Here is a 27269-nt window from a genome sequence, read left to right as displayed (position 1 = left end):
TGGTTGTGAGGATTAAGTAGATAACTTAAGCAAAGATACAAACCTCCCAAAGCTCTTTTGAGGGGCTCTAGCAAATTCCTTCTCCTAATACACTTCCAGCAACTTCTCGGTGATTTATCGTCTTAGTAAGTGGCCTAGAGCTCTGAGAGTTTGGGACTTGTTTGGAGTTCCTGGGCCAGGCCAAGTCTGAGGCGAGCCTTGGAGCTGGGCCTTCCAAAGCCACATGGCCACTTTGTCTTGTTATGGCTGGGACTGTCGTGATGACTTCACAACATGTTCCAGGTCCCTCCTTGAAGAACACCTGGTTCAACCCCTCCTTTTATATGGGACAGGAACCCAAACTCCCAGAGGGCAGGGAACTTGGCCAAAGTCCTGTGGCTAGTTGGGCAAGGGAAGTTCTGGGGCTCAAAGCCCAGATTTCTTAGCCCAGTCTTCTTTCCACTGTACCAGGATACAGATTTTTCAACTCCTGCTTCCTCAAACCTGCTTGTGTCCTCCATTTTGTCAGGTGCCTAGTTAAATCCTCGGAACAGGTACCCATGATGACGTGACCCTCTTGTCTTCCCAAGTCCAACATCTCCTTCTCTGCTGGGGCTGGCTGGAATGGACTCACAGTCACTTTGGGGACTGAGATTTGTCTTGTGGCTGATTTTCTGTTGAACAAGTAGGTTTAGATTGTATAGCATAGAATTCCACTTGGTCTGCTAGTACGTCATGATTTAATCACCCCAGGGAAGAGTTTATCATCTATTTATTCTGGTAGCAGAATGTTATCTCCTAATAATTTCTGTTTATCTAGTCATTTTATAGTCTATGAGCCATCCTCTTGTTGTTAGTAACAAGATCCTTCTATTTGCGAGATTCTTTCATTCATTCATTTGTTTATTCGTTTATTTATTTATTTTATTTTTGGCTAGGCAATGGGGTTAAGTGACTTGCCCAGGGTCACACAGCTAGTGCATGTTATGTGTCTGAGGCTGCATTTGCACTCAGGTCCTCCTGGATCCAGGGCCAGTGCTCTGTCCACTGCGCCACCTAACTGCCCCTGAGATTCTTTTATTTTTAAAGGCCTTTTTTTTTGTTTGTGAACTTAACCCCCCACCACAGTATTTCAATACAGTCAACTGTATTTTATGCGTTTAAAAACATGATTCCGAAAAGGGACCTTGGTCTTCACCATAATGAGCGCCCAGAGGGTCCAGGGCACAAAAAAGATAGAAGCTGCTGCGCCAATGATCAGTAGATGGCACTGGGGGTGTGGTTAGCCTGGAAAAGAGAAGGAAGGAACCATGCATTTATTAAGCTCTCAGTATATGTCAGGCACTGTCATAAGTGCTTTACAGATGTGATCTCAGTGGATTATTTGATGGTCTGACTTGAGAAGACTTTGGACTGATGGCTGCCTTCAAGTGTCTGAAGGGCCGTCGATGGACTTAGGTTCAATCTTGTGTCGTAGTTCTGGGATTACATAGTTTCCCCTTCTCCATACTGGAATGCAAGCGTCTTGAGGGCCTGGGCCATGTCTTAGGCATCTGTGCATCTCTGTTGCTGAGCTCTGTGACCTCCACCTTGTAGGCATTAAATGTTGGCTAAACTGAACACTGGACAAGGTTGCCCACTACATTTCAGGTGTAACTTCCTGGAATCTTAGCTTGTTTGGGTACAGATGTGTACACACTCCATTGTCCTTCCTGGCTTCTTGGGAATTTCTTTGTTGTGAACTGTTGGCATCCAGAGTCTTGTTCTAATCCTGGTGTTTATCATCAGCATATCTGGGAAGAATATTAACTGCCTACAGAGACATACCTATGGGAAGAGGGCTCTGGCTTTACTCTACTGGCCTCATAGTCACAAAGTGGACTGAACATGAAGTCAGAGGTCCTGAATTCAAATCAATGACTCTGCTATTTACTACCTGGGCCTCAGTTTCCTCACCTGTAAAATGAGGGGGTTGGACAGGATAGCCTTCTAAGGTCTCTTCCCATTGTAGATCTCTGAGCCATGAGTAATCCTTTAGAATCTTGCCTACTGGAAAGTCAGTGCAAATCTCAGCTAGTTGAAAGTCATTGTCTTTGCTGGGGCCACCGTTGTGGCAATTCACCAAGTATTTTCCCCTATAAAGAACTGATATTTGAGAGTGTTTGCCAACAGCAGTGGTACTGGTTGGCGATTTAGGAAACGTTTCTTCCATAGAGACTATAAGGGTGTAATCCTAAGGCATTTAGACAAGGACAATTTACAGTCGGGTGTTTAACTTGTAATTTTCTGGGCCCATAGAATAAAGCCTTTGACCGTCATTGGGAGAGCCCTTAGATAGCGCTGCTGCTATTGTGAGCCATTCTGTTGAGGAAGGTGGTCAGTTCTGGGATTGGGATGGTTAACCTGGAGACAGTTATAACGGAAGTGGTTAAGTGCTTAGGGCTTTTTTTTTTTTTTAATGCTACAAAATCAAACTGTTTATATTCTTATGGAACAGGATGAATCTTGTTTGGTTGGAACTTGATCCATATTTGGGTGACTGGCAGAGAAATCACAGAAACAGCTGCTTTCTCTTTTGCCTCTTAAAGATGGGTCGAATAAAATGCTTTGACCCAGAGATCCCACCACTAGGCATGTGTCCTAAGAAGGTCAATGACAGAAGAAAGGGTTTCATATGTGCTAAAATCTTCTTAGCTGTGCTCTCTATCATAGTAAAAACAAAACCAACCTCCCCCCACAAACAACAATGATGACAGCGATGGGAATAACTTTAGTGCCCATCTATTGGGCAAAGGCTGAACAACTCATCACGTGTGGATGTGATGGAACATTAATAAGCCCTAAAAAAATGAATATGAGAAATTCAGAGAAATGGGAAGATTCAGATAAACTGATGCAGAATGAAGAAAGCAGAACCAAGAGAAATGGGATATTCAACAACTCCGGGAATGTAAAAAAGAAGGAGACCAAAATGCCCTTGAACTCAGGTTAATTGCAGGGACCAATCTTGGTCCCAGGGAGCAGATGATGGGAGCATTCTTCTGTAGGTTATAGGTTATATGCTTCAGGCCGCTCACACATACACCAGGCGCCTTCCTATTGCCCTCTGTGAGGAGACACAAAGGGGCTGCTTAGTTAAAGCAATCCCCACGTTAACTGAGTCTGACCGCAAAGATCATGGTTCACAACCACAGGTCCCCATTTCTCCAGTGAAAGGAGAGAGGTCCGTTTTTTCTTCTTTGTGTCCTAGCCTGGTCATTATAATTACACAGCATTGTTCCTTCTCCTCCCCAGCTCCCTTCCTCTGCCTCCCCTTCACTCCCCTCCCCCTTCCCCTTGTTGTGGTTGTGTGTATTATTTTCCTGGTTCTGCTTACTTTACTTCTGAGTCTCTTCGTATGAATCTTCCCATGCTTTTCTGATTTTTTTTCATGTCGATCATTTCTTTTGGCACAGTAATATATATTTTGTTACATTCATGTACCAAAATTGCCTGGCCAACCCTCAGTTATTGGGCATCCGCTTTGTTTTGTGTTCTTTGCTTATAGAAAAAGTATCACCATGACTATTTTGATGTCTTATTGGTTAGAGTGCTGGATTTAGAGTCTGGAAGGCCTGAGTTCCAATCCTGCTTCAGACCCTTCCTAGCTGTGTGACCCCTGGGCAAGTTATGTAATCGTTTTTCAGCCTCAGTTTCCTCATCTGTAAAATGATAATAATTGCAAGTACCTCACAGATATCACATATAATGTGCTTTGCAAGCTGTGAAGCACAAAATAGATATTAGCTGTATAACCTCTTTTAAGCCCTGACATTCCCTGTTCTGAGGTCCTCCCAGCCCTGACATTCATTCCCTGTTCTCAGGCCCCTCCCAGCTCCCATACTCTTAGTATTCTTCTCTGTGATCTAAGGTCAGAATGGCTCATGTGCCCTTCCTGATAGCTGGGACCAGAGGGAGCCTCGCATCTCCTGCCCCTCTGGGCCAGTCAAGAGAGCAGGTACTTGTCAGTCCTACCTGCCCCTCCAGGCGCCTGGTGAAACACTGAATTTTGAGTGAGATGTATGCGTGTAATAGAAGGGTTGTTAATAGCATTTACTCAGTCTTAATCCTTTTTAATCCCACTCACATTTCGTGTCTAGGACCTGGCGGGATGTCAGAAGCCACAAGTGAGACTGGAGTTCTTTTACTCCCAACAGCAGGGAACAAGTCATTTTTTTCTGATATTTAATTTGTTAATGGTGGAAAATTCCCTCTTAGCCCTTAAATAATTTAAGTGCATTAGGGTATCTTGCCAAAGAAACCTGGTTTTACAGTGATTGCTTGGGCAATTGCAATCTTTGTTTCTGAAACAGAGCTGCTGAGTACATGCATTGGACTTAGGAAGCCCTGCAGCCAGACGGTTATGAGTTATTATGTTCAGTCTGCTGGATGTGGAAATGACTTAGAGGAGGCCGCCCTGGCTGGCGGACAGACTTGCTGGGGACACGGGGCCTTATCTCCTCCCCATAAGGTTGGAGTCCGTGTTGGGGGACCTTTTTGCACCTCGGGCTGATCTTAGTTCTGTTTCGGTGCATTCCCAAAGTGAGGAATCTGGACTGTCCCCCAGGTGGAGGGTTTTGATTTCTTCATTTTTGCTTGGAGGTATAACCTGTTGACTTCAGCCAAATCCAAATTTGGGAGTGGTGGGAATACTAGCCGACCTTAGAATCAGTGGCTTTTAGGAGGAAAGGGCACTTGGAGATCAGCTCTGGGCCAACCCCCACATTTTTAAAGTACGGAAGCTGACATCCGGCCCCCCCCCTTCTTTTCTCCCTGGCCCAAGCCATGAATCTTGTCTAGTTACAGATTTATAGAACTGATGGACCTTAATGACTCTGATTCATCCCCCTCATTTTAGAGATGAGGAAACTGAAACTCTATGAGGGTAAATGATTTGTCCAAGGTCGTACAGGTAGTAGAGATCTGAATCTAGGTCCTCTGACTCCCAATCCAGTCACCTTGCCACTCCTCTGCTTGAATACTTCCAAGTGATCAGAGACTCATTACCTACAGAGTCATGCCATTCGGTTTCTGACAGTAATCGTTTGGGAAGCTTTTCCTTATAAGAAGCCATGATCCGTGCTAATTTTACCCAAGGAAAGCCTGTGTAATCTTTCCTCTATGTGATTACCATGAACCTCTCTGAAGGCAGCTCTCATTTTCCCCCTAAACCTTCTTCTCTTGCTTAAATAGCTTTCATTTCTATGATGTGACTTCCAGCCCCCCCCCCCCCCCCACTTTCCTCTTCACCCTTTTTGGTGTGCTCTTGTTTAGTTAATCTCTTTTATCAAGGTGGCTTCCACAATCGTAAAGCAGCTGGGGTCTGACCAGGGTGGAATACAGAGGCTTTATTCCTCTTTCCCACAATTCTCTACTTCTATTAGGACAGTCTGAGGTCAATTTCTTCTTTCCTCTTTCCACTTTTGCTTCCTTTGACTGTTTCTTCACACTGTTGCCTCATATTGAACTGACAGTCTATTAATTATTCCTAGGTCTTTTCCCATCTATCTGTGTGTCTGTCTTTCTGTATCTCTGTCTATATCTCTGTCCATCTGTCTGTCTATATCTCTATCTTAAATATCATCTATCTAAAAATATCTAAATACAAATATATATGTATGGATTGATCCAGCTGTTTCTTCATCTTGCATTTTGGCAATTTACTCATTGATGCATTATTTAGCCTTTTATCTTAGTTAAACATAATTTTATTAGGTTCAAGTACCAATCTAGCCTTCTAAGATCTTGTAGAATCTCTTTTATTAATTATAAGTTAGTTATTCTAGTTTCTTTGGGTTGAAATCTGCTTCCCAAACAAAGAGTGGATTGGGAGATGAGAGAACCTTAAATTAATCAATCAATTAGTTTTGATGAGGGAGGGATGGAAAGCGGTCAAGGCTAGCTCCAGAAACCAGTTCCTCCCCCGTCCACATCAGACGGCCGTTGGGGGCAGAGGCAGGTGTAAGACGAGGCTCTTTTCCCAGTAGTAATACCCAAGATGCCTCAGCCAGTCATCACTCCTCAGAAAGGACAAGTCTCCCACCATCTTTGTTTTCTGCTTGAGCTTTTAGGGGGCAGAGCAGGGTCAGAAGTTAGTAGGCCAAGAGGCCTTTGGGCCCCAAAGCCTCCCTGGTATCCCATTTTCGATCCCTGCCAGAAGGGATGGCTATAGGCTCTTGTATTGGTATTTTCAGTTGTAACTTTTTGGAATGTTCCCCCCCCCCCCCAATTTGGGGTTGATCTTTGGATCCCAATTAAGGAGATCACAGGACCCATTTAATGCTATTTCTGTACAATGTCTGTTTGGAAAAGGAGCAAACATTCAGGCCGAACAGAAGATGACTGGCTTGCACACAGAGTCCCATTGTCTCTGGAGGCAGATCCTCATACAATTTGCCTTTTAGTGAAGCTTGAATCCATGAAAGGAAATAAAAAGTGTTTTATCAGTTGGCAAAGACAGATTGATTAGACTCGGAGGGACTTTAGGAGTTGTCGATTTTTCCCTTACTCAAATGCAATGGACCAAAAATGAGAAATGACCTCTCCAGCCATGTTGGCTGATCACTCTTGTGATAAGTATAAATGTGGAATTTTGGAGAAACTTTGTTTGCAAAGCAAAATGTGACCGCTTTGGGAGAGGCGTCGAAATCTCAGCATTGCCAGACCTACCGAAAGGCTAGAAGATAAGGCTCCCAAAGCTGTAACATCAGGGTGGTGGCATTTTGTGCAGTGTTGATGTATGTACCGTAAGACCCAGCCAGAGACCAGGCCTGGGTTTGGCGACTTGAGTGGAGTTAGACATGTTCTGTGTGGTCCAGGTGAAGTGACTTGCCCAGGGTCACATAGTCAGTATACGTCACAGGCAGGACTTGACCGTAGGTCCTTCTGATTTTGAGGTCAAGCTCTCTGTGCACTAATGCCCTGAGGACTCTTCATAATAACAATAATAGTTGGTATTTATATAATGCTTTCAGGTTTCGAAGGGTTTGACATACGTTAACTCCTTTGAGCTTCACAACTACCCATTTAACAGTTGGAGAAATGAAGGTTAAGTGACTTGTCCAGAGTCACACAGCATGGCTAGTGAATATCCAAAGCAACATTTGAACCCAAGTCTTAATGGATACAAATCAGTGGTCCTTCCACTAGATTATGCGGCCATCAATAGAACTTGGGTTTAGAGCTAATTAGCTCCCTGGGGGAGTATGTTAGAGCTGCCGTCTGGTCATTTTTTAGTTTAATTTTTTTTCCCGACTAGTTTTCATGGCACTGTAACAGTGAAAGGACTACCAAATTGTAAATTATACTATTTCCAAAATTGTAGCTTTGTTTAAAAAAATATTTAAAATTGGAGCTGTTGTCATTCCGTCGTTTTTTCAGTCCATTTGGGTTGGAGTTCTCTCATCGACTCCATGAAGCTAAGTCTTCATTGCCAGCCCTTTGGGAGTAAGCTACGAGCTTGAAGTCAGGAGAACTGGGCTCTCATCTTTACTCTGATGTCATTAAATGTCTCCAGACTTCAGTTCTGTCCTCCATCAAATGAGGACAATACTCATGCCCACCTGTTTTGTGGGTGATCATGAAGAACCCTCCACCAGCACAGACAGCAACCCTGGGAACATTTTGGCAGATGGTATTTGAGAGCTGAGGGGGCCAAAGCACTTATCATCTCGTGGCTAATCCAGGGACCGGCTTCTTGAGAGCTTCGTTAGGCCATTCCACAGTGGGTGGATGGTCCATCCTTCCTGGGATCCTGCCCAGCTTGGGCAGCCCCACCAGCGCTTCTATGATGCTAGGCTAGTCACTTAGTCCTTGAAGGATTTAGTCATCTTGGTACCTGACATCCCCAATTTGGGCAGATTAGAGATAGAGACTGAACCTGCGATTTCATTGACATCAGACCCAACATGTCCAGCAAGGAAATTCCCTGACCTAAGGCAGAGCAGCACCTTCCCAGGGAAGGCGGTTCCTATCTGGATCCAATTTCCTTGTCTGAAATATAACAAGGCTGGTCTAAAGGATTCCTAAATTCTCCCTCCACTCCAAAATTCTACGGTTGCTGTGTAATAAAAATCACACTTAGGAAAATAGCTAAACTTTTTTTACTTTTTTTGGTAAGGCAATTGGGGTTAAGTGACTTGCCCAGAGTAAAACAGCTAGTGACTTCGACTCTCCTTGATGCCTGTTTATTTGCTTCTCCTCAGATTGAAGGCACGTAATAGAGGACTCTGTGGAGGGTCCCTTGGCTCTCTGACAATCTTTATCTGCAGATCGAGGGTCTTGTTACTTGACCTTGACCTCATTACTGCTGCTTTACCCCGTGTTAACTGTCTGGTATTTTGGCTGCTCTGGTCTTTACTGACAGGTAGAAGTGATAGGAAAATAACTTACTGTGCGGAGGGTGCCTGGGAGGGCCAGGATGCTAGGGAAGCCACCGACGTGGCTCCTTAGAACGTTTGTGGCATCGGTTGCAGAGGGAATTCCGCTGAAGTTTCATATATTTACCCAAGTTGACACACATTTTTAAAGTTCTTGCTATGTGCCAGATGAGAGGCAGCATGGTTGATCAACAGAAAACTGGATCCCGAGTCAGGAAGGCTTGGATTCAAGGCCTGCCTCTGAAACACGTCGGCTTTATGACCTTGAGCTAGTCATTGTCCTTTCCTGGTCCCCAGACAGCTCTCTAAGCCAAGTCTCTGTCAGGCTAAGTTGGGAGACAGGTGCTATGTGCTTGGGTCCTACCTCTTCCCCCTCCCACTTCTCCCCATTTGTGTGAAGACTGCCTTTGTCTTCCAGATGCTTGCCCTCGTCTGAATGCCCAATGTTGCCCCTGGCCCTGGCCTTTCATGCAGTGGCCCTAGTGTAGACCTTGCTCCTTATACGGCCCAAAAACAGTGGCCACAAACGCTGCTTTTGGTGAATTTGCAAAGCAGGCGGCTGACTGTCCTCAGATGACCTGAAGACTGGTTGCAGAGAATTTCTCCTCCTCTTGCTTTTCTGAGCAGGTTCATTTCCTTCCTTGTTGTTGCATTTTGGGTCCCTTTGTGGTTCTTTCCCATTGTCTCTGCCCCTCCTGGCTGCCTGCTTAATTAGAATGAGTCAGCAAGTTCCAGAAAGTGGTAGGAAACAGGGTTCCATCTGCAAAAGGATGTCAGATCTGAAAGGGGCCCTAGCGATCAGCTCGTCCAACCCCTGCATTGTAGAGAGGAGCAAACTAATGACTTGTTCAAGGTCTTGAAGGCAGCTTGTGTCAGAGGTCACACTAGAAGCTGGGTCTCCTGGTCTCCCATCCGGGCTGTTCTCCCCTGCCTCTAAGCTTCCTCTACTACCCTAAGCTGTTTTTCCTACTACAGAATCTGGGATTCCCAAAGGGGGTTCCCGAAAGACACTCGGTAACATTGAGGTGTGGTGTATTTATTTCAGTTTTTGCTTTGTGCTCAGAGTCAGAATAGCCTCACGTGTTTTGTGTTTCTTTTTGTTTTCACTTCATTTGATTTTTTTAAAAATCATTTTTATCAAAATGATCACTATTGCTTTACATACTTCTTTTTAAAAGTTTAGCTACTGGGGCAGCAAGATGGTATAGTGGATAGAACACCAGCCCTGGAGTCAGGAGGACCTGAGTTCAAATCTGGTCTCAGACATATTTCACTCACTAGCTGTGTGACTCTGGGCAAGTCACTTAACCCCAATTGCCTTACCAAAAAAAGTAAAAAAGTTTAGCTATTTTCCCAAGTGTGATTTTTATTACATAGCAACCGTAGAATTTTGGAGTGGAGGGAGAATTTAGGAATCCTTTAGACCAGCCTTGTTATATTTCAGATGAGGAAATTGGACCCAGACAGGAACCGCCTCCCTGGGAAGGTGCTGCTCTGCCTTAGGTCAGGGAATTTCCTCGCTGGACATGTTGGGTCTGATGTCAATGAAATCACAGGTTTAGTCTCTGTCTCTAATCTGCCCAAATTGGGGATGCCAGGTACCAAGATGACTAAATACTTCAAGGACTAAGTGTCTAGCCTAGGATCATACTACTAGCAAATATCTGAGGCGGGATTTGAACTTGGGCCTTCCTGAGGCCATATAATGACTAGCTTAAGGTCACCTAGTAAGTAGGAGATCTGGGATTCATACCAAGGTCCTCCAGACTACAAGTTAATGTTTTTTTCTGCTCTTTCTTCCTGTTTTGTGATCTTGGGTGCACTGAACAGTGTCTGGCGTGGTTTTGGCCTCAATAGTACACATCTGAAATGATTCTGCTAGTAGGCCCATTGCTACTCTACTCATTTGGAGCAACAGTGGATTCTCTGGACAGAAGCAACCTGTGTGTCCTTCTGCCTTCAAACCTGGGTCCTCAGATGCTAGAGGAGAAGTGGAAGGCACCTTGTAGGCCATGTCTGATCCCCTCAGGAAACTGAGGCCCACGGAGGTTAAGCAAATTATCTAAGGTTACTCAACTGATAGGTGTCAGAGGTGGGATCTGAACCCTGGTCTTCTGGACTGAGGAGTCAGTGCTCTTTCCATGGGGCTTCTCTCTTTTTTTTTTTTTTAATTTTTTATTAATTTATTTTGATTTATCAAAAATCACTTCCGTATGCTTTTGAGTTTAAAATTTTTCTCCCCACCACCCTCCCCAAGATGGCACACAATCTGTTATAGGCTATACATTTACATTCATATTAAACATATTCACATTAGTGATGTTGTAAGTTGAAGTTAAAACCAATAGGAGGAACCATCAGAAAGAGGAAACAAAACTCAACAGAAGAGAAAGAAAATAACAATTCCATAGTTCTTTCTTTGAGTGTGGATAGCATTTTCCATCACAAGGCCTCTGGAGATGTCTTAGATCCTTGTATTGCCAGGAAGGGTTAAGTTTATCAATATTAGTCATCACACAATGTGGCTGTTATTGTGTACAACGTTCTCTTGGTTCTGCTTACTTCACTCAGCATCAGACCATACAAGTCTTTCCAGGTTTTTCTGAAGTCAGCCTGTTCATCATTTTTTATAGCACAATAGTATTCCATCACATTCATATACCATAACTGACTGAGCCATTCCCCAATTGATGGGCATCATCTCAATTTCCAATTCTTTGCCACCACAAAAAGAGCTGCTATGAATATTTTTGTACATGTAGGTCATTTTCCCATTTGTGTGATGTCTTTGGGACATAGCCCTAGAAGTGCTATTGCTGGGTCAAAGGGTATGCACATTTTTATAGCCCTTTGGGCATAGTTCCAAATTGCTCTCCAAAATGGTTGGATCATTTCACAGCTCCACCAACAATGCATTAATGTTCCAATTTTACCACATCCTCTCCAACATTTATCATTTTCCTGTTTTGTCATGTTGACCATTCTGATAGGTGTGATGTGGTACTTCAGAGTTGTTTTGATTTGCATTTCTCTAATCAATAGTGATTTAGAACATTTTTTTCATATGACTATAGATGGCTTTAATTTCTTCATCTGAGAATTGTCTATTCATATCCGTTGACCACTTATCAATTGGGGAATGACTTGTATCCTTATAAATTTGACTTAATTCTCTATATATTTTAGAAATGAGGCCCTTATCAGAGAGACTGGTTGTAAAAATTCTTTCCCAATTTTCTACCTTCCTTCTAATCTTAGTTGCATTGGCTTTGTTTGTGCAAAAACTTCAATTTAATGTAATCAAAATTATCTATTTTGCTTTTTGTAATGTTCTCTATCTCTTGTTTGGTCATGAATTCTTCTGTTCTCCATAGATCTGACAGGTAAACTATTCCTTGCTCTCTCATTTTGCTTATAGTATCAACCTTTATATCTAAATCATGTACCCATTTTGACTTTATTTTGGTATATGGTGCGAGATTTTGATCTATGCCTAGTTTCTGCCATACTCTTTTCCAGTTTTCCCAGCAGTTTTTTCAAAGAGTGGGTTCTTATCCCAGAAGCTGAGGTCTTTGGGTTTATCAAATAATAGATTACTATAGTCATTGACTACTGTGTCTTGCATACTTAACCTATTCCACTGATCCACTGCTCTATTTCTTAGCCAGTACCAAACAGTTTTGATGATTGCTGCTTTATAATACAATTTAAGATCTGGAATGGCTAGGCCACCTTCCCCTGCATTTCTTTTCATTAGTTCTCTTGATATTCTGAACCTTTTGTTCTTCCAAATGAATCTTGTTATTATTTTTTCCAACTCTATCAAATAGTTTGTTGGTAGTTTGATTGTCATGGCACTGAATAAGTAAATTAGCTTAGGTAGAATTGTCATTTTTATTATATTAGCTCGGCCTACCCATGAGCAACTGATGTTTTTCCAGTTATTTAGATCTGATTTTATTTGCGTGAAAAGTGTTTTGCAATTGTGTTCATGGAGTTCCTGGGTTTGTTTCGGGAGGTAGACTCCTAAATATTTTATAATGTCTACAGTAAGTTTAAATGGAATTTCTCTTTCTATCTCTTGCTATTGGGCTTTGTTGGTAATATATAGAAATGCCAATGATTTATGTGGGTTTATTTTATAGCCTGCAACTTTGCTGAAGTTGTTTATTATTTCAAGTAGTTTTTTACTTGATTCTCTGGGATTCTCTAAGTATAACATCATGTCATCTGCAAAGAGTGATAGCTTTGTTTCTTCTTTGCCTATTCTAATGCCTTCAATGTCTTTTTCTTCTCTTATTGCTAAAGCTAACATTTCCAGTACGCTGTTGGATAACAGTGGTGATAATGGACATCCTTGTTTCACCCCCAATCTTATTGGAAATGCTTCTAGCTTGTCCCTATTACATATTATGCTTGCTGAAGGTTTTAGATAGATGCTATTTATTATTTTAAGGAAGACTCCATTTATACCTATGCTCTCTACTGTTTTTAATAGGAATGGGTGTTGTATTTTGTCAAAAGCTTTTTCTGCATCTATTGAGATGATCATGTGGTTTCTGTTAGTTTTGGTGTTGATATGATGGATTATGCTGATAGTTTTCCTTATATTGAACCAGCCCTGCATTCCTGGTATAAATCCTACCTGGGCATAGTGTATTATTCGTGTGATAAGTTGCTGTAATCTATTTGCTAATATTTTGTTTAAAATTTTTGCATCTATATTCATTAGAGAAATTGGCCTATAATTTTCTTGCTCTGTTTTGACTCTTCCTGGTTTAGGTATCAGCACCATATTTGTATCATAAAAAGAATTTGGTAAGATTCCTTATTTACCTATTTTATCAAATAGTTTATATAGTATTGGAATTAATTGTTCTTTAAATGTTTGATAGAATTTGCAGGTAAATCCATCTGGCCCTGGAGATTTTTTCCTAGGGAGTTCATCAATGATTTGTTCAATTTCTTTTTCTGAGATGGGGTTATTTAAGTATTTTACTTCCTCTTCTGTTAATCTGAGCAATTTATATTTTTGTAAATATATATCCATTTTACTAAGATTGTCAAATTTGTTGGCATATAGTTGGGCAAAATAATTCCTAATTGTTGTTTTAATTTCCTCTTCCTTGGTGGTAGTTTCACCTTTTTTATTCTTGATACTAGTAATTTGGTTTTCTTCTTTTTTTTTTAAAATTAGATTAACCAAAGGTTTATCTATTTTATTGTTTTTTTCATAAAACCAGTTCTTAGTTTTATTTATTAGTTCAATAGTTTTCTTAATTTCAATTTTATTAATTTTCCTTTGGTTTTCAATATTTCTAATTTGGTGTTTAATGGAGGGTTTTTAATTTGTTCTTTTTCTAGTTTTTTTAGTTGTATGCCCAATTCATTGATCTCCTCTTTTTCTATTTTATTTATGGTAAGCATTTAGAGATATAAAACTTCCCCTAAGAACTGCTTTTGCTGCACCCCATAAGTTTTGGTATGTTGTCTCATTATTGTCATTCTCTTGAATGAAATTATTGATTGTTTCTATGATTTGTTGTTTGACCCAATCATTTTTTAGGATTAGATTATTTAGTTTCCAATTATTTTTTAGTTTATCTTTCCATGGCCCTTTATTACATATAATTTTTATTGCATCATGATCTGAAAAGGATGCATTTACTACTTCTGCCTTTCTGCTTTGGATTGTGAAGTTTTTATGCCCTAGTACATGGTCAATTTTTGTGTATGTGCCATGTACTGCTGAGAAAAAAGTATATTGCTTTCTATCCCCATTCAGTTTTCTCCACAGGTCTATCATACCTAACTTTTCTAATGTTCTATTCACCTCGTTAACTTCTGTCCTGTTGATTTTGTGGTTAGATTTATCTAGTTCAGACAGGGGGAGGTTGAGGTCCCCCACTAGTATAGTTTTGCTGTCTATTTCTTCCTGTAACTCCCTGAACTTCTCCTCTAAGAATCTGGATGCTATACCATTTGGTGCATATATGTTTAGTAATGATATTACTTCATTGTCTATGGTGCCTTTTAGCAGGATGTAGTTTCCTTCCTTATCTCTTTTGATAAGATCTATTTTTGCTTTTTCTTTATCTGAGACCAGGATTGCTACCCCTGCTTTTTTTTTACTCCAGCTGAAGCATAATATATTTTGCTCCAGCCTTTTACCTTTACCCTGTATGTGTCACTCTTTTTCAAATGTGTTTCCTGTAAACAACATATTGTAGAATTATGGTTTTTAATCCAATCTGCTATATGCTTCTGTTTTATGGGAGAGTTCATCCCATTCACATTTACAGTTATGATTACTATCTGTGTCTTTTTTCCATCCTTTTTCCTCCCCTGTTTATACTTTTCTTTCTCCTTTCTCCTTTCCCCCCTCACTAGAGTTCTGCTTTTGACCAGTGCCTCCTATGGTCCCACCTCCCTTCTACTATCCCTTTCCCTTTTCTTCCCCTTTACCCTTATTGCTTCTTCCCTCTCTTCTATCCCCTCTCCCTTTTCTTTCCCCTTTCCCCTCCTACTACCTATAGTGCAAGTTAGATTTCTATACCTAACTGATTATGTTATTCCCTTCTTGAGCCAGATCTGATGAGAGTAAGGTTCAAATAATGCTTATCCCCCTCCCTTCTTTACCTCTGCTCTAATAGGTATTTGTGTCTTTTCCTGTAATTTAATTTACCCTTGTCTGCCTCCTCCTTTCTCAGTACATTTTCTTCGCTCAGACTAATCCACTTACTTGGATCCATTTAACCCACTTGATTAAATTTTTTTTTTATCATTACATCAAAGTCAACTTATATCCACCCCCTTTATGTATACTCCTTTAACATGGTATAATAACAATACAGTTCTCAAGAGTTGCAAGTGTCATCTTCCCTTGTAGGGATGTAAACATTTTGCCGTTATTAACAACATATTGTGTCTTTCTGTCCCATTTACCTTTTTATGTCTCTCTTGAATCTTGTACTTGAAGATCAAATTTTTTGTTGAGCTCTGGTATTTATATCAGGAACATTTGGAAGTCCCCTATTTCATTGAATATCCATCTCCTTCCCTGAAAAATCACACTCATTTTTGCTGGGTAGTTGATCTTTGGCTGCATTCCAAGCTCCTTTGCCTTATGGAATATCATGTTCCATGCCCTATGGTCTTTTAATGTAGAGGCTGAAAGGTCTTGTGTAATCCTGGCTGTGGTTCCATGATATTTAAATTGTTTCTTTCTGGCTGCTTGCAGTAATTTCTCTTTTATCTGGTAATTTTGGAATTTAGCTATTATATTCCTTGGTGTTTTCAATTTGGGATCTCTTTCAGGTGAGGAGCGATGGATTCTTTCTATAGTTATTTTACCTTCAGGTTCTAGGACTTCAGGGTAGTTTTCCTTTATGATTTCCTGACGGATATTGTCCAGGCTCTTTTTTTCATCATGACTTTCAGGTAGGCCTATAATTTTTAAATTGTCTCCCCTGGATTGATTTTCCAGGTCAGCTGTTTTACCCATGAGGTATTTTATATTTTCATCTATTTTTTCATTTTTTTGTTTCTGTTTGACTGATTCTTGCTTTTTCATAGAGTCATTAGTTTCCATTTGTTCAATTCTAATTTTTAACATATTGTTTTCTTCTGTTAGATTTTGTACTTTCTTGTCCAATTGGTCAATTGTATTTTTAAGGGATTTATTTTCTTCATTGTACTTTTTTTCCAATTGGCCAATTGTTTGTTTTAGGGACTTGTTTTCTTCAGTGTACTTTTTTTCCAATTGGCCAATTGTACTTTTAAAGGACTCCTCTACCTCTCTCATTTGACTTTTAAAATCCTTCTTGAGCTCTTCTAAGAAGACTTTTTGGGCTTCAGACCAGTTCATATTCCCTTTTGATGTTGCAGATGTGGGTCTGATGACAGTGTTGTCTTCTTCAGAATTTCTGTCTTGATCTTCACTCTTCTCATAATATGAATCTATCGTACATTTCTTTTTACTCATGGTGTTTCTTTATTCCCTGGCCTTTGCAGAGATTAAGCTCTCCTGCTGGGGAGCAGAGGGCACTGACCCAAGCTTCTTGTGTTGGGAGCCTAGGTCTTGGTCACTGGCTTTGTGTGCTGGGGCCTCTTATGTGGGCAGTTGGAGACTGTAGGGTTCCAGCAGCTTATCTGGTGTTGGGCTGGAATCAGCAAGGCTGGGACTTTCAGGTAAATTGAGGTTGCCTGCTTTTCCTTTCCTTTAGCTTTGTTTAGCTCCTTTTAGATAAGTGCTGCCAGGTGTTTATCTGCCTGGGGCCCCTTGCAGGGCTGCCTCCCTTATTTCTGTTGAGGTACTGGGAGACTTCTTTGCTGTAGAATGCCGAGGCACGTGGTGGTTTTCTGAGCTGGTCTCCACCAGTTACCCCACCCTCACTGAGGCACTTGGAGGTACAGCTGTTGGCGTTTGCCTGCTCGACCACCGGGGCTTCGGGATCTCCTCCTGGTTGGCCGTTGGAGGCTGTGGGGTTCTGACAGCTTACCTGGTGTTGGGCTGGAATCAACAAGGCTGGAAAGCACCTCTAGGTTGCTTTCTTCATTTCCTTTCAGAGGAATGCTGCCGGGTGCTTATCCACCTGGGGCCCTTTGTTAGTGCTGCTTCCCTTATTTTTGCTGAGGCACTGGGAGACCTGTTTGCTGTAGAATGCCGAGGCACCAGAATCTCCTCCTGGTGTGCTGAAGTGGGTCTTTCCACTAGCTGGCTGGGTGACTCCTGTTCCATACTGCTCCCCTTCCCCCAGGGTAAGAGGGGCTTTTCCCGTTAATCCCTCTAGCTACCTGGGCTACTGCACTGCTGCACCCCATCTTTGTTCTGGTTCAGCTGTTCCAGGGCGTTTTCTGGGGTGATATTTTCTGGGTTTTCAGAGGTTGATAGGGGAGGGTGAGAGCGACTACCTTTTTACTCCACCATCTTGGCTCCCGGAAGCAGGCTTCTTTCTTGTTCACAGTCAATGCTCCATTCAGCCCAGGCCCGTCCTGCTTTCCTTCTCTTGCCCTGGCTGACTGGGTTCCAATGCCTGGGAGCTTTAAGGCAAATGGGCCTTCTCAGTAGTTTGAGTGGCTCCTGAAGCCTTCATTTTGGGGCCCTCTCAGCCCCGTAGAGGGCAGCTGGATATTCTGCTGTTGATGATTGGAACTGTTCCCCAGAGTTAGCCATGAGATGAGTCGGCCTGGCTGATGTGGGGTCTGCGGAAGGAGGCCTGCCCCAGCAGCGTGGCTCCCCAGAAAGGCTTGTGCTGAAGGGGGGACCGTCTTCCCCTGGGGCCTCTAAGAAAGCTCTGGAGGCCCAGGCAGTGTGTGGGAGGCAGGGCACATGAGGCCTCAGGGAGAGGTCATTCTGGAAGCTGCCTTCCCTTTGTCATAGGAAAGTTCTCTCCTTGTCCAGGCAGAGGGAGATGGGGTGCACTGGGGCCCCTGGGTTGATAAGCCTGTCGGAATTGGTCTAGCACTTGGGTGTTTACCAAGCATTTCCTGCACATTAGTCAATCAAGGTGCATTTATTTGGTGCCAGGAACTGGGGATAGGGCTAGTAATTATGTGAGGCAGGATTTGAATTCAGATTGTTCTGATTCCAAGTCTATCTCCTAGGTGAAAATACATACAAAATATATTTAAAAAATTCAAGGTAAAATTTTTTTTTTTTAGGACAACACTAGCAACTATAGGAATCCATGGAGAACAATGGGCCAGGAGTTGGGAGATCTGGGTTCAAATCCTGGATCTGATACTTGTTAGCTGTAAGACTTTCCATAAGAAGTCACTTCCCCTCTGTGAGCCTCAGTTAACCCATCTGTCAAATGTGCTTTTAAAATTTAATATACTCTGTGAATGTGAGCTGTTCTTGTCCTCTTGGCCCTCCCATGAATGAACCTGTTGTGATACTTTGGTTACAGCCGGGTGGCCCAGGGGGTAGCGCATCAGGCCTGGCTCTCTGTCCACGAGGCCTCTCAGCAGGATGTGAGCAGTTTCTCCAAAACGTCAGTGGCTGGAGGAGCAGACTAACTTGGCCTGGTGCTGAGTGCCGGTCAGGGCTCCTGCCCTAGAGAGTAAACTCCTTGAGGGAAGGCACCATATTTCAAACAAGAAGCAGTGGAGGAGGAAACGGCCTCAGGATGAATGGCGACTTGCCCAAGGTCACGCAGATACTGGATTTGAAACCAGGACTTTGGATTTCCAATTGAGTGGCTTTTTCTTTACAAGGTTGGGGAAGAGGCCCAGAGAGCAGTCATGCTTCCATATGCTCAGGGCCACTGTAACTACTTAGGAAAATCAGCCGTTATTTTGGCCGTGGAGCAAGGGAGGGGCAGGGCAGGGCAGGCAGGTGTGGGAGCCTCCCCCTCCCCCTTCATTCCCCCAGCCTGCCTTTTGGGATGGATTTCACCCAGGGCTGGGTCACTCTGTCTGCTTCCTCGTTTGTCCTCTCATCCTCGTGTTTTGGAAGCATATTAAACGCAAACACGGCCAGTCCAGAGCACCAGACCCTCGTCTGCCTGTGTTTGCTCTCTGCCTGGCTTCCACGTCTGGGGGAAGGTCATGGCGCAGGTGGTTTTTCTCTCTTCTGTCTGCTTTTTCCTTGCACGAGGAGAAGGTTAAGACTCCAAATTTGATTTGCCTGTGATCTATCACTGGTATTGCCTGTTGCCAATAGCCAGTTCTGTTTGGTGGTGGAGGCGTAATGGCCAGAGTCCTGGAATGTCAGAGTGGGCAGGACCTGAAGCCTTTGAAGGGCACCCCCTTCATTTCAGAGAGGGGAGAACAGGCCCTGAGATGGGCAGTGACTAGCTCAGAGTCACCCAGCCAGTTAGTGGCCAAGATGAGACTAGGCCTTGGGCCTTCTGATTCTCAGCATTGGGCTCTTTCTTTCCCATTTTCTTTTGAACTTGACTAACACCACATACATTGAGGCTCTTTTTCCTGGGCTGTGGTGTTTGTTACTTCCAACTGGGTCCCCTCTATCTTTGCTGACAACATTTACCCAAGGGAGATTGGGATGAGGAGGACGGGGGCAGGAAGCTGCTTTGGACTTTACAAAGGAAAACGTGCTTATTCCTTAGCCCAGAAAATGTTGGATTAAAAACATGACTTGTAGCTCTGCATATTAAAAAAAAATTACATCACTGGGTAAAAATACCGCCTGTCACACTGTGTGGAGGCTTAGCTTCGGAGGCATAAAGGGCCTATTGTCTGTCACCCAGTCTGTTATTCAGTCACTTATTAGCCATCCCTAAAACCTGAACATTCAGAATGAAGAAGCTGAAATGCAGCTCCTGGTTAATATCTAAACTGCCCCGGGTGATTCACCTGCAGACCCCAAGGCTTTGTGGAGTGGGGAGGGGGAAATGCTATGGATTTCTACTCTTCCTTTTTAGTTTGATCAATTAATAATTATGCATTGAGTGCCTGCTTTCTGGCATATTTATTAAGCTTAAAAAGGGGGGGAGAAGGAAAAGGGGAGAGAGAGAGAGAAAGAAGATGGAGTATGCAGAACCTGCCTTCAATGAGCTCACAATCTGATCTTGTGTGTCTATGTGTAGATAGCAGGGAATAATGCTGGCAAAGACAAGACACATTTGGGAACATCTGAGGAGGGTGAGCTCCCTTTCAGTAGGGTCAGATCAAGGCAGTCTTCTGGGAGAAGGTGGTGCCTGAGTTGGGCATGGAACAGAAGAGGATTTCCGTGTGCAGAGGTGAGAGAGTGTCCCAGGCAGGGAGGATTAATCTGCACGGAAGGCAGAAAAGGTAGGCGCGTCTGTGGGGTGAGGGTGGCCAGACAGTGGGAAAAGCCCTGACTGTACAACTGGTGGATGTGGTTTTGAGTCCCATCTCCAATGCTTGTGACCTGTGTGACCGAGGACAAGGTTCCTTCCTGGGCTCAAGGCTCATCACTTGGCTCACGAGGGGGTTGGGCAGGATGGCCCCTTGGGTCCCTTCGAGGTGTAGTTCTATTATTCTGATTGGAGACATCTAGTTTTCCTGGATTATATTAGATAGAATGCAAGCTCCCTGAAGGGAGAGACTTTTCGATTCTTTTTTGTCTTTGAGTCCCCCAAGCCTAGCACAGTGCCTGACACGTAGCAGCTGCTTCCTAAGTGTTTGTCAGTTTGGTTGATTAGTTGATTGTAGAGTTGTGTGAAGGGAAATAAACAGTGTGAAATAAGGCTGGAGGATAGATTGGAAATAGATTGTGGAGGGCATTGAATGCCAGGCTGAGGCGTTTTTGTTTTACCCTGTGGGCAATGGGGAGCCACCGTAGGCTTTTGAACCCGGAAGTGACACAGTCGGACTGTGTCTTATGAAGATTATTTTGGCTGAGGCTACGTAGCAGAGGGATTGGAGATCGGAAGGTGCTAGAAGCCGGGAGACCAGTTGGGAGACCCTCCTATTGGCCCAGTCTTTGGGCCGTGAGGATGGATAAGGCAAAGTCTCTGAATTCTGGGAACTTAGAACTCTTTTATAGAGACTGGGTTGGCACACGTGGTGGGGAGGGTGAGGTGAGAGTAGTGAGGAAGGGAAGGAGTGAGAGCTGTTTCCAAGTATTTATGGGGCAGACGTGTAGAAAGACAGTGTAGATCTGTTCTGCTTGACCCTATAAGGAAAGTAGATGGCACAGTGGATAGAGCACTGGGTGACCCTGGGCAAGTCACTTTACTTCTGCTTCCCTCAATTTCTCCAATTCTAAAATGGGGGATAATAAAAGCACTTCCCTCCCAGGATTGATGCGAGGATCAAAAGAGATGATATTTATAAAACACCTATCAAAGTGCTTGACATACAGTAGGTGCTTAATACATGTTTCTTCCCTTCCCTCCATTCTCCTTACAGGGCTGAACTAGAAGCAGTAGTTGTTTAGGAGCTGCCAAGAGGTAGATTAAGGTTTGACATAAAGAAGAATTGTTCCTGATGGTTAGAGCTGTCCTCTAGTGGAACAAAGGCCTTGGGGAGCAGGGGGGTCCCCTCCCTCAGGTCTTCAAGCAAAGCCTGGATTGGCACTTGGCAGGAATATGTGTCGTGGGGAAAGCCCTGGCTCTTTGGACCTCGAAGGTGGAGGAAGAGCCAGAGATAGTGGCAAGGCTACCAGCCTGGGAGGCAGCAGTAGCTGTAGCATCACTAAAAAAAAAAAGAGATGCTGAGTGTGTTTAAGAGTGTAAGGGCCCAGGGGGCAGCTAGGTGGCACAGTGGATAGAGCTCTGGTCTTAGAGTCAGGAGGATCTGAGTTCAAACCCGGCCTCAGGCACTTGACACTAGCTGTGTGACCCTGGGCAAGTCACTTAACCCCAATTGCCTTACCAAAAAGCAAAAAAAAAGTTTAAGGGCCTGAATCATAGTGCCCAGCCCCATGCCTGGCTCATGACAGTTGCATAATAAATGCCCTTTTGATGGACGTATATTTGTAGGTTTTCACAATACTTTGCTGACAAAACTCTTGTGAAGCATGTAGCGCAAATATTTTTACCCCTATTTTACAGAGGAGAAAACTGAGTCCTACTGTTTGTTATTTGCCCCAAGCAACATACTTAATAAGTGTTGGAGCTATCACTTGAATCCAGATTTCAAGCTGAGCATTCTTTCCTTTATTTTACATCATACCACTCCACTCTTGACCATGTGGTTAGGGAAGAGAATTTGCTTATTCTGTAAGTGGAGACCTGCATTTAGTTTATAAAATAGATGGCAAGCAGCAGTAGAGCTAGAGAGCTTCACATGACCCAGGTCTGGATGAGAGGAGAATCCAACAGCCAGAATGGACCACTAGCAATTCTGTAAGACTTGGCAGAATTTGAATGTCATGAAAAGATGGTCTCCCCCCCCCCCCAAACAGAATGGATGTCCCTGGAGGACAGTGATTGTGTGGGATTTTGTTGTTGTTGTTTTTTGGTGATACAGCCAGTATGTGGCACATAGTGGCACTTTAATAAGTGCTTGTTGAATTTCTTTCAGCTCTGAAATGCACCTTAATCGCTTCATTTTGTCTAGGTGGAGGTCTATTTGTGGTTATTTTGCTGTTGGGAATGTGTGTGTGTGTGTGTGTGTGTGTGTGTGTGTGTGTGTGTAAAATGAGTCATGATCAGGGAAGAGATGAAACTAAAAATAATAAGCAGCTGATATTTACATAGCGTCTTATTTTCCAAAGTACTTTACTGAACATCACAGGATCACAGCTGAACAGGGCCAGTCATGACCTTATCTAGTTATCTTGTCCAACCCCATTATCGCACAGATAAATAAATGACCGACAGGTTAAATAATTCCATTTAGTCTTTTTAGACACAAGTCTGAGACGCAGGTATTATGTTTCCATCTTACATCTAAGGAGATTGGGGCTCAGAGATGTTAATTAAGTGACTCACCCAAGGTCATACAGCTAGTTAAATGGCTGAGGCCAGGATTCGAACCCGGGTCACTTCCCTCTTCACTCTTGTCTTCTCTCTCCCAGGGAGGGCCTCCCTAACACTCCCATTGGAGAAGTTGTCCAGTGTCGTCAGCCTGGGGTGTCCTGTTAAAGGAAGGATCTTAGGAGGAAAAGAAGAAAAGTGTCCAGTGTCGGGAAGGAAGACAAGTCCCCCAGCTTGCAGGGGTACACAAAGGGGGCGTCTGTTCTCCTGAAATAGAAGGGTGGGGGCCCCACGGCCCACAGATTTTGTTGAGTTGGACTCTGTCAACGGCCAGACTTTGTCCTCACAATGTCCCTGCTGTGGCTGGGCACTATCAGCTACTGTCAGTAGAGTAAAGGGAAAACCCCCAACCCCTCCCTTCCCCCCCCCCCAGTCCTATTGACCCGCCTTTGTTTCTTCATTTGCATAGGTGGCCAAATTGCGTGGTTAGAGAGTGAGGTTCAGAGGTGGGTACTTGGAAGCCACAGCCAAGTAAAGCATATCTATGAAACTGTGGCTTTTTGGAGGTACTGAATAGCACTGTTCATTATGGTCTATTCTGCTCTAGCAGTTTTTCTGAAAAAGATCTGGGGGTGTTAGTGGATTGCAAGCTCAAGATGAGTCAATGATGTGGTATGGCTGGCAAGAAAGTAAATGTGATTTTGGGGTGTGTTAAGCCCGACATAGTGGTCTCAAGAGGAGACAGTTCTGCTGTCCTCGGCCCTGGCCAGGCCCCATTGGGAGTGTTGTGTTCAGTTCTGGGCGCCACACTTTAGGAAGGGTGTTGAGCCGTTGGAGCGTCCAGAGGGGAGGGCAACCAGAATTCAGCAAGGCCTTGGGTCCATGCCATGTGAAGATTGGCTGAAGGAACTGAGGCTATTTTGAGTATCCTGCAGAAGAGCATAGTTGGAAGTGGAGTGAGCTGTCCGGAGGCATTTGAAAGGCTATACCCCGGAGGATGGCTCAGACTTTTTTCTGCTAGGCCTCAGAGGGCAGAACTTGGAGCAAAGAGCAATGCCCTGCAATTGGGGAGATGCTCCCAAGAGGCAGAGTTAGGACTGGGGAAGGGAAACGCTTCTGACCAGTGAGCCATCCAAAAGTGGAATGGGTTGCTGGGCTGGGTGGGGGGGGACAACCATGTTAGTTCTCTCTTCTCTGGGGAGTTCAGACCAAGGCCAGAGTGCCCCTGGGAGGGGATAACATAGATGGGATTTCTGTTTAGGCGGGAGTTTGACTAGCATGTTCTAAGGGCAAGGCCCTATTCTTACCCTGTAGCATAAGCAGCTACTTAAAACTGGCTGGTGAGTGGTGGCGGGGGCACACCGAGGCAGGGTTGGAGGGCGGCTTTCCCTCTGGTCTGTCCTGCCTGCTTGTCCCTTCTCTTGCCATCAGAACTTTCCAAACTAGTATGCTTTGGCCATTGAAAATGTGCTTGGGGGTGTGAGGGCTTTCTGGGGAAGGTGAGTGGGGAGGGCTCCTTCTTTGTTCCTAACCCCCAGAGGCTCTTTGGGCCCCCTGGAAGGGGAAGTAAGTGAGGCCATCCCTACAGGAAGTGCTACTGGGAAGGCCTTCAGCCAACTTCTCCTTCTGCTTTGTTACATTAGGATGCAATGTGAGAACACTAGATTTTTTTTAAAAGTACCCCCTCATATAGATTTGCTTTCACCCCTGCTCCTGATTAAGTTTGAGAAGCCAGGCCTTCATTTAACTGATTGTGGAGGCTTGGTGTCATTTTTTCTTTTTTAAAAGCTTTGGACAAATTTTTGTCACCTCTTTAGGGATCTTAGAGATCATTTAGGCCAGACATTCTTAACCTGAGGTCTGTGAACTTGCTTTTAATCACATGTTGATACCTATGTTTCAGTATAATTTATAATTATATTGGAATTTTATAAGCCTTTGTATTTTATGCATTTGGAAACATGATTCTGAGAAGGGGTCTGAAGGCTTCACCAGATTGTGGTTCTGGTCTCATTGATCCTATGAATTAGCTGTGTGACCTTATGCAAACGACTCGACCTCCCTGGTCTTCAAGGTCCTCATGTCTAGCCATAAGAGTGCACAATCGCTGATCTCCCAGGTCGGGGCAGCAACAAAATGCTCTGATTTCTGCTTTTGGTTCATCGATTTTAAAAAAGCATCGGTTGCTGCCATCTGCTGATAGAAGGAAGGAAATGAGGCACTTAGGAGTTTGTCCCCCCGTTGGAGGGGAAATTAAATATCACCAATTTCAATTCAGTTCAACAGACCGTTATTGAATGCCTACTATGGGCCAGGCACTGGGCTAGGCATTGTGTATTCAAAGATGAAATCAAAACTGTCAAACTGTCCCTGCTTTTGTGGAGCTAACATATTTTGCTGGGACAAAATAATAGCATATATATGACAGTGTATATATATTTATGAGATAGATATGGAATAAATACAGAGTAAGTTTGTAGGTCACAGAATATTAACAACTATAGGGATCAGGCCAGGCCTCCTGTAGAGGTGGCCCCTGAACTTGGCTTTGAAGGAAGCCGCCTGGTATTCTAAGGTGAGAAGGAGAGGGCATGGGGGAGAGGGTTGGGAATATGAATTTGGCATCTCTGCCAGGATGGCAGAGGAGAAAAGAAGAGGGGTCAGGCACATGGCCAGAGTGAGGGATGACAGGTGGCAGGCAGCTCCAGGGTTCCATGGTACCTCCCAAGTCAGGAGAGAGCCGGGAAGGGCTCCAGGACACTGGGGGGTTAGAAGCCTGGAGTGACCTTTTGGGAGTATGTGTATACGAGTCTCAGAGGACTAGCAGACAGGGATGGTTACAGCTGCCATCTGTATTGTAGGAGGGAACTCTTGAGTCAGTGAGACTAGAGATCCATTTGAGTATTTGAATGGAGGACGGATGTGAAGGCTTAGGGCCTGGCCTGTGATTGCTCCTGGATGAGGAAACTCCCGCCCCTTGCTGGTGGAAGCCAGAACCTTCTCTGCTCCTCATTCTCTTAGCAGCTTGTCTAGAGAAGAGGAACCAGCCTGCTGCTGGTCAGTAATGAGTGAGGTCTGAACCAGATTAAAATGTAATTGGGAAATGTTTAACAAAATAAATAAAAATATAATGCGACAGATAAGGGTAATTGGTGGTTTTCTAAGTCGACGTGCCACCCACGGGGATCCTCATGGACTTTCTTTATGAGTTTCACACGGCCCCAAAACACTGAGAGGTTAGATGATTTGCCCATGTCATTCAGCCGCCATTGGTCAGAGTGGGGCTTGAACTCATATCCTCCTGGCTCCAAGGAAGCTACAGCTGTGTCCACTCAAAAATTTAAAGATGAGATTTCCTCTCAGTTACGCTCTGCTCTGCGTCCTTCAAAATATGGTGAGAACCTGGAGAAGCGGTTTACGCTGAGTTCATATACCTCTTAATCTGTCCAAGGTTTTTCTGTGTCTGCCTTCTCCCTCGGGTGATATTTTGGAAATAAATCCCGAGTCTCCCTCTGCACCCCTGTGATGATACGATGCCAGGGAGGAGAGTGGCAGGCAGGCTGGCTTTGCAGGGGGCTCGGACCTCGCCTCTCTTCTGCCTCTCCTGGGTGCCTTCCCCTCTCTTGACCTTGGCTTATAAAATGAAGGAGTTCAACTAGATCCTTGAAGAATGAGTTCAGGAGGTTCTCAATGGTTTTTGTTCCTCAAACCTCTTTCAACAACAACAACAAAGCGTTGTGAAATCCCTGGGGCACTTTAATATAGGACTCATCATTTCTGCGTGTATTTACTGCTTAGGGGGCCATGAAAGAATTTGTAGCAGGACCATCTTGGGCCACCTTGTGAACCACTAAAATGGGAACCACTGGAGATCATGGGATCATAGATCTAGAGTTGTAAGGGACAGTAGAGGTCCTCTAGTTCAACCTCCTCATTTTGCAGATGAGTAAACTGAGGACTAGAGAGAGGAGCTACTTCCAATATCATACAGGCATAAGTGGCTGAGCTGGGATTTGAACCCAGGCCCTCACTTCAGAGCCAGTCCTTTTGATGCTGAAGCACATTGGCTCTAAGTCCGAGGACCTAATGACTAAATGCTCCAATACTTTTGCTTGGGCTTTGGAGCAGCGGCGCTAGAGCAGAGAGCTAGCTAGAAAGGAACCTTAGAGCTCCATCATCCAACTCCAACCTGGTGCAGTGGCCCCCACCTTCTCCCCCAGCTGTGAAATTCTCAACTGCCTTTTTTCCCCCCCCTGGTTTGCATTTTCCATAGCCCAGTGGGTTGACTGACTTCCTTTTTTCTTTCTTTCTGTTACAGATTGCAGTTGCAGGTGACTGTAAGTACCATTGACTCTTTTGTAAGTATGCTGACTGTTTTCTACTGCCCTCTAATGGAGATGAAGGGGAATGCATGTTCACTCAAGATCACAAAGCCCTCAGACATTTTTGCAGATGATCCTTCCTTCCTTCCTTCATTCCTTCCTTCCTTCCCTTTTTCTTTCTTTCCTTTCTTTCCTTCTTT

The 27269-nt window shown here is 43.9% G+C and overlaps 1 protein-coding gene across 7 annotated transcripts in view; it reads left to right on the top strand.

Annotated features, from left to right (window-relative positions):
- PTPRJ (protein tyrosine phosphatase, receptor type J) overlaps positions 1–27269 on the top strand; it is a 177038-nt gene that overhangs the window by 106007 nt on the left and 43762 nt on the right. For 5 of the 7 annotated variants that reach the window (XM_027837695.1, XM_027837689.1, XM_027837692.1 and 2 more), the window contains exon 2: positions 27066–27084. Coding sequence is in view for 4 of the 7 variants with exons in the window: in XM_027837689.1 (XP_027693490.1) it covers positions 27066–27084 (19 nt within the window). In the remaining 3 variants the exon portion in view is untranslated. Of the gene's footprint in view, positions 1–22948; positions 22990–26078; positions 26142–27065; positions 27085–27269 lie in introns of those variants that run through there. The other 2 variants (XM_027837694.1, XM_027837690.1) reach the window with 2 other exon arrangements.

Source organism: Vombatus ursinus, unplaced genomic scaffold (genome assembly GCF_900497805.2).
Source record: "Vombatus ursinus unplaced genomic scaffold, bare-nosed wombat genome assembly UNPS02014822.1, whole genome shotgun sequence".
NCBI classification, from domain to species: domain Eukaryota; kingdom Metazoa; phylum Chordata; class Mammalia; order Diprotodontia; family Vombatidae; genus Vombatus; species Vombatus ursinus.
This window is presented reverse-complemented; position numbering and strand designations above follow the sequence as displayed.